The 6,000-nt window shown below is 36.7% G+C and overlaps 1 protein-coding gene across 1 annotated transcript; it reads right to left on the bottom strand.

Moving 5' to 3' along the window:
* Positions 1 to 1,760: 1,760 nt before the first annotated feature.
* Positions 1,761 to 4,590, bottom strand: LOC103950395 (probable beta-1,4-xylosyltransferase IRX10). Its single transcript, XM_009361594.3, has 4 exons — positions 4,162 to 4,590; positions 3,119 to 3,507; positions 2,648 to 2,889; positions 1,761 to 2,535 (listed from the first exon to the last, which is right to left on the bottom strand). Exons 1-4 carry the CDS (start codon positions 4,256 to 4,258, stop codon positions 2,022 to 2,024), a joined length of 1,242 nt encoding a protein of 413 aa, XP_009359869.2. The 5' UTR covers positions 4,259 to 4,590; the 3' UTR covers positions 1,761 to 2,021.
* Positions 4,591 to 6,000: the final 1,410 nt, after the last annotated feature.

A 6,000-nucleotide genomic window follows, 5' to 3' on the forward strand; every position in this document is an offset into this window, starting at 1 on the left:
AGTAAGCACATGTCAAGTCCTGCCAACATATGTCGACAACTACTATTATGTAAAGTTTTGTCGAGGGTGGATGTAGGATATTGCAGAGTAATGTTGAAGATTGCTAAGGTTTGTCAACTAATGTATTTCATCGAGCACATAGTGCATACAATAGAGCGCACGCAAGAAGGGAGAAAAGGGAGATATAAATGACATAAGAAAATAGAAGAAATAGGAAGAGGAGGTTGTAATTTAGTTTTCCTTAACCGTTTATAGAGGTCAAAAATACAAATACGCAAATAAATATACATGGGGTTTTTGAAGTTGTTGGGGTCAAGGGTAACCAATGTCCTCATGCTGATTCCGTCACTGGAAATTGTTATTGGCAGTAAAATAATCTCATTTTGCAATCAAAACTTCCTATAATTTGAATAAAAAAACTACACTTGTGAAGAGTGTAAAATAAAAATTTTAAAATGTCAAAACCGTTCCTAATATATTTTATATTAAAAAAAATTTCGACCCCTAATTATAACCGGTCACAATCAAACTGTGTTACCAATTCATCGTGCTATAAAGTGCTGTATACTTTATGATAACAGGTAATGTGTCATTCATTTATGTAATAACAGGTAACTTAATTAAAATATGTGATAATAACATATTAGGGTATATTCATTACAAAGAGACGTAACATACATCCAAGCTAGAGGTCAATTTTGGAGGAATTTACTAAAAGCCGACCTGCCCTAGCATTTTTTATTGAACTTATTTATTTGACACACCGCTTTTGGATTCAAATCTTTTATTTCTTTTAATATAGTAAAATCGTAAATTACAATATATATATATATATATATAGATAGAGAAAGAGCTTAAATTCAACCTCTTTCCTTAACGTAAATAATGGAAAGAGATCCCTTCCGGATCTCTTCCATTAAAACTCATCAATCAATTAATTCGGATTTTTGAAATTTGATCAAACAACTAAAATTATTATTACTTTTAAAAGGATCCCTACCTGTAGCTGCTAAATCAAATTTCAAAAGCCCGAATGAATTGATTTGTGGGCTTTGGTGGGAAGAGATCCGTCCTGTAAATAATATAGTATCTTAAATAAAAATATATATATATATATAATAAAATCGTTTGTAATAATTAAAAAAAAAAACCGAAATGATTTTTTTTTTTCCTGCTTCGGATCTTTAGCCACTACGAAAAATGTACTTTTTCAGATTTTAGTAGCTTATTATTCTAATAGCGACTTGAGGATAGCATGTTAATAAACAAATATATACTGGTTTAAAACATCGTCATGCTCACAATCGCAGCCATGTGGATTGATGTTTGTGGATGTGGTAGGTAGGTAGAACAGAACTTTGAAGGTTGTATATAATTATAATCTAATTACAATTAGTCATAGGGCCAAAATGGATGAGAAGTTGTCTTTATATTGCTTGAAATTGACTTCTCGAATTAAATTGATTCGTCAAATATTTTACTTTAATTAGTTGCTTGACCCCCATCAAATCCGACCCGACCCTTAGGATAGCTCAAGGGCTGAACTTCTTTCCCATGGTGTGCAAAGTCCAACGCCTAGCAGTGCGATATTTGTTTGAAATATCATCACCGTAGCGTTTTTTATGCGCAAGTAACTCTTACTTCCTACCGACACTTAAAATAAGAGGAATTAAAGATAAGTTTTTGTGTCATGAATCAACCGAAGGACCGATCTGTCAAATAAAATTTGTGGATTTTGAGTACAGCAGCACAAAAGCATGTCCATAAAGAATCTGCTGAATGCCAGCAGCACCTATACAAAATTCATTAAACAAGAAACTCAGTTTACATTTTCGAGTACAAGGCAGCACATTCTCAATTTGGTACAGTGAGACTGGACAAAACACACGACAAAGGCACAAAGAAATCTGAGGCATCAACGATTCGGCGATATTTGTGCCCCGAAAGGATCTGCTCAGTGCCAATACATATACAAAATCCAGCTGCATTCCGAAAGGAGAAGGAAAATGATAACATTTCCCTTACCAAGGTTTCAAGTCTCCCACTGGACCTGCTGTCCAATTCAGAACCTTTTGATCATCTTTCATGTAAACACTTTGATCGTGGGGTAGTTTGCGTGCCAGCCCGTTTAGTATCTGATGGAAAGCATCCCCTGGTTGTGCAGGTTGTGGGAACATCATCGCCCATTTCATCGAAGGATTCGCCAGCAATCTTTGTTTCCTTAAGATTACTTCTGGTGGAATAGAAGTGAGGATTGTGTCCAGGTTAGGGACATCTTCCTCAGCAACAAAAACACCGATTTCTTCCCATGGGATAGCATCAGCAAAGGGCAGAACAATGTCGTCGGCTATAATAACAGGGATGCAGCCAAACACCACTGCTTCAACTAGCCTTGGACTCCAAGGAGCCCAACCAAGAGGACATAAACAGAATATAGATCGCTGCATGTCTTCGTAATATGTAGTTGGATGGTCCGTGGAGATATCAAAGAGTGGATTGTTCTTGAAATTTTCCCAAACAGCTGCCCTTGCACCTCTGTTAATCAATTAGAAGGGTTAATGAGATGGACGTATGTCTTAAGTCTAACTTGACATGAAAACATGTTTCATAATTTCAAATGGATAAAACACTTTCCAGACAAACATACCTCGCATAGTAACCACCTTCAGGGTCGTTATTAATGTCATAAAATAGACCACGGAAGTAGACAAAGATGGACCGTGGAGTTTCTTGGGGAATCAGGTGCGTCTGCATTTTCTGTGGTGGAGCATATGGAGGAATTGTGATTGAACCGTCCTTCAAGCATACGTGGTTCTGTTGTCCAAACGTCTGAACTAAGGTGGCACGCTGGAGTAATGGAAGAATCCCCCGTTCAATGGCTTTCTCTTCCTACAGAATGCCAACATATTTAGACCACATGTTAGTCACGGCTCGTACAAGTAACTTTCTGTTACTTCTGCAAATAATGATTTGATTCGAATGGATGAAATTTTTAGTGAGGTTTTGTTGACAGAACTACAAATTCATGCAAACTTTTCATGTTCCAACACAAATTACTTTTCTTTAACAGTTTAACCCCCAAAAAATCATGGTTACTTACGAATTTGAAGGGTCTTACCTGGTAATGAAAGCAGGCTCCAAAGTCATGGGGAACAACAAAGAAGTGATTAGCTCCTTCCGTTCGATTCCAATAAGGCCAGTTTGTAGAAATGAGCTGTATTGCACTTCTCACCATCCGCGGTGACTTGAAGGGCAATGGCAAGCCAGTGGGGGTAAGGTCACAAGTAGGGTAGATAGGAGTATAAAACCAATCTGCTTCCTCCGGATTATGGGTTCTAACTGGGCTGGATAAGAGGAACCGATGCATGTAGATCTCAGCAGCAAACATATGGTTGAGACATCTCGGGTCTTTCTGAAGGATTTTCTTGTTGTATTTGCTAGGTAGTTCATACACATAAACCTTCAACCTTCCAACTGGATTATCCTCCAAGACATCACCAGCACTTCCTGCATCATTCTTCCATTAAGTCAATCGGAAACAACAACGAAAAAAAGGGATCAAACAGAATAAAATGCTTATGGAACATAAATTTAAAGGCATTCACAAGAATCCTTTTTCTTACAGTTCATCTTTCCAAGAACACAACTGGGTTCCCCTCTTATCCAATTTCCATGCATAAATTGTTAATCTTTGATGTAATGAACAATCACATTATTAGTCTTTCTTATACAAGTTACAGTATGAACCCCATATAAAATTCAAATGTAACCCTCTATCAACTTGGGCAGACGTGGGCCTACTCACATTGCCTGCACCGTGTTCAAATTTTACTTCCCGCAGTTTAGATTAGTTTAAAGTAGAATACCGCTTGAATCAAATAATAAAACTCCTACTCAACTGGGAGCTAATAAAAACTCGTGTCCCCAAATTAATCCTGCAAGTAAATCCATCAAGAGAAATGCCAAAAATACTGACCCTTTTACTATCAGACAAAGCAAAATTGCAGAATCACTCAGTTTATACACTTCTTATGAACTGTGACAAAATCGGGAATAATTTCAAACACCTGACATCCTACCAATGACACTTTGTACAGCCAAATGTAGCAAAAAGGAAGCTGCTTTGCAACTAATTCGAAGTAAACAACGAGAAAAACATACCCGAAATCCGCTCTGTTCTTACATTCTGATCAGCTCCAATTCCACAAGCAAAACCCCATACAACAAGAACAGCAAGAACCCACATTTGCGTTCTCATTTTTCACCCAACTGAAAGTTCAAAACCCAATCTTTGAACCCTAAAATTCGACCATAAATCGAAAGAGGTTTTCGGGTTTTCGTGTCGAAGGTGCTGCAATTGCAGTATATATGAAGAGTACGTGATGGGTGGGAGGTCGTGTGGGTAGTAGTTGGGGAGTTTTCTTAGACTATAGGTTTTTGAAAATGGAATAAGAAATGGAGGGTGGAGGGTTTGAGGTAAAGCATCGAAAGGGAAATGCAGGGAGGAATTGCTTGAAGAAACAGTGAAGACTGTATCGGCATACATTTTCTGAAACTGTAGCAAACAAGATGTACAAATCTATGTGGTTAGTGAAAGCTGTATTTGTTTTGCCGGTCTGATGGCAAGTCCATTTCACAAGCAATAAAGCGCCAACGCTCTGCCATTTTTTCCTTTATTTTATTAAATCCACCAATAGTCGACAACTTCTTTGGCACTTCTAGAGATTGCGAGTTCCCGTCCTCTCCATTTACATGGTTTCTTTGCTGATTGCTCTAGTTGTGACAATACGAAGGAAATCAAACGGTATCTTTGTCTTTAACAGAAGCGACTAGAGTGTTTTATCACCGAGAATGACTAAGTACAAAATGTGTCGAATGGGTATACGTCCTCCGGTAATCAATCTCATGATCTAAGAGAATTCGCACAAATTTTAAATAATTTTAAATTCATATTGTCGTGAAATAAATATGTCACAAATATGATAGAAGTGATAGATCTAGCACCGATGTCCTTATAAAAGTCATCGCAAACAGCGAGGTCACACAATCGCCAAAGCAACACAAACAGCGTTGTAGCAACACAAAATCAACATGTTCTAGCGTTACAAACAAAACATAAAACTAGAATGAAATAAAACCAAAATCGATAACATAATTGACGTGTTAAAAAAAAAAAAAAAAAAAAGACAAGTGGACAGAGGTGACGGGAGGCGTGGGTAGCAGAAATACATTGCCTGCCTAGCATTAGTAAGAACAATACAAACGGTAACCTTGATTATAAAACTGGAGTTCATAGTATGATTAAACATGTAAAAGTTTATAATTAAATAGAATAAAAGAATAACACTAACTCCACATAAAAGATATTTTCATCCCTATAAAAAAAAAAAAAACCTCAACTATGAGATCATAGCTCAAATCTTCAATGTTTGGACTTTGTTGATGATTTTGTATTTTTGAAGCTATTCATTGGTACACTTTGTCATATGTTTTATATCAATAATGGTGTCTAGCTTTAAGAGTGTTTTGCATATTGCTCAATGTTCTTTAAAGATTTAGAGATTGAAAAGAATAGTTTGATCCAACTCTGGATGACTTAAGGATTGCTCCAATCTCCATAATCTAAAATTGGAGATTGGATAATCTATTGGGGAACTTTTTTCAAATTGTTACAAAGGATGGCTAGCTATGGCATTATTACCAAAAGCAAGATGCAAGATGTTGTGCATGATCTCGCGCAACTAGTGTCACAATCCGGTAGAGAATCGAAGATAAAATTTACTTTCAACACAAGACACAAACTCCTCCAATAATACCACATGGAATTTCAGAAGGCAAACATATGATTGACGAGGGATTTGAATGTAGTCTGAGAGATAGAAACGACAACTACAACAACTAAGATGTACTAGAAGGCCTCCAACCAAACCCTTAAGTTAGAAATCATATATATAAATATGTTGCAGTCCTATTGGAATATGAAAGAAAATTCACGCTGGA

This window comes from the organism of the source record quoted next, unplaced genomic scaffold (assembly GCF_019419815.1).
Source record: "Pyrus x bretschneideri cultivar Hongxiangsu unplaced genomic scaffold, Pyrus_bretschneideri_v1 Contig74, whole genome shotgun sequence".
Classification (NCBI taxonomy): domain Eukaryota; kingdom Viridiplantae; phylum Streptophyta; class Magnoliopsida; order Rosales; family Rosaceae; genus Pyrus; species Pyrus x bretschneideri.

What these genes read in the sequence shown, in the direction of transcription:
- LOC103950395 (XM_009361594.3), bottom strand. Translation starts at nt 4,258, where the DNA reads ATGAGAACGCAAATGTGGGTTCTTGCTGTTCTTGTTGTATGGGGTTTT. An exon ending in AAGAACAGAGCGGATTTCGG is followed by an intron (nt 3,508 to 4,161) that starts GTATGTTTTTCT and finishes AGAATGATGCAG; the next exon opens with GAAGTGCTGGTGATGTCTTG. An exon ending in GAGCCTGCTTTCATTACCAG is followed by an intron (nt 2,890 to 3,118) that starts GTAAGACCCTTC and finishes GGCATTCTGTAG; the next exon opens with GAAGAGAAAGCCATTGAACG.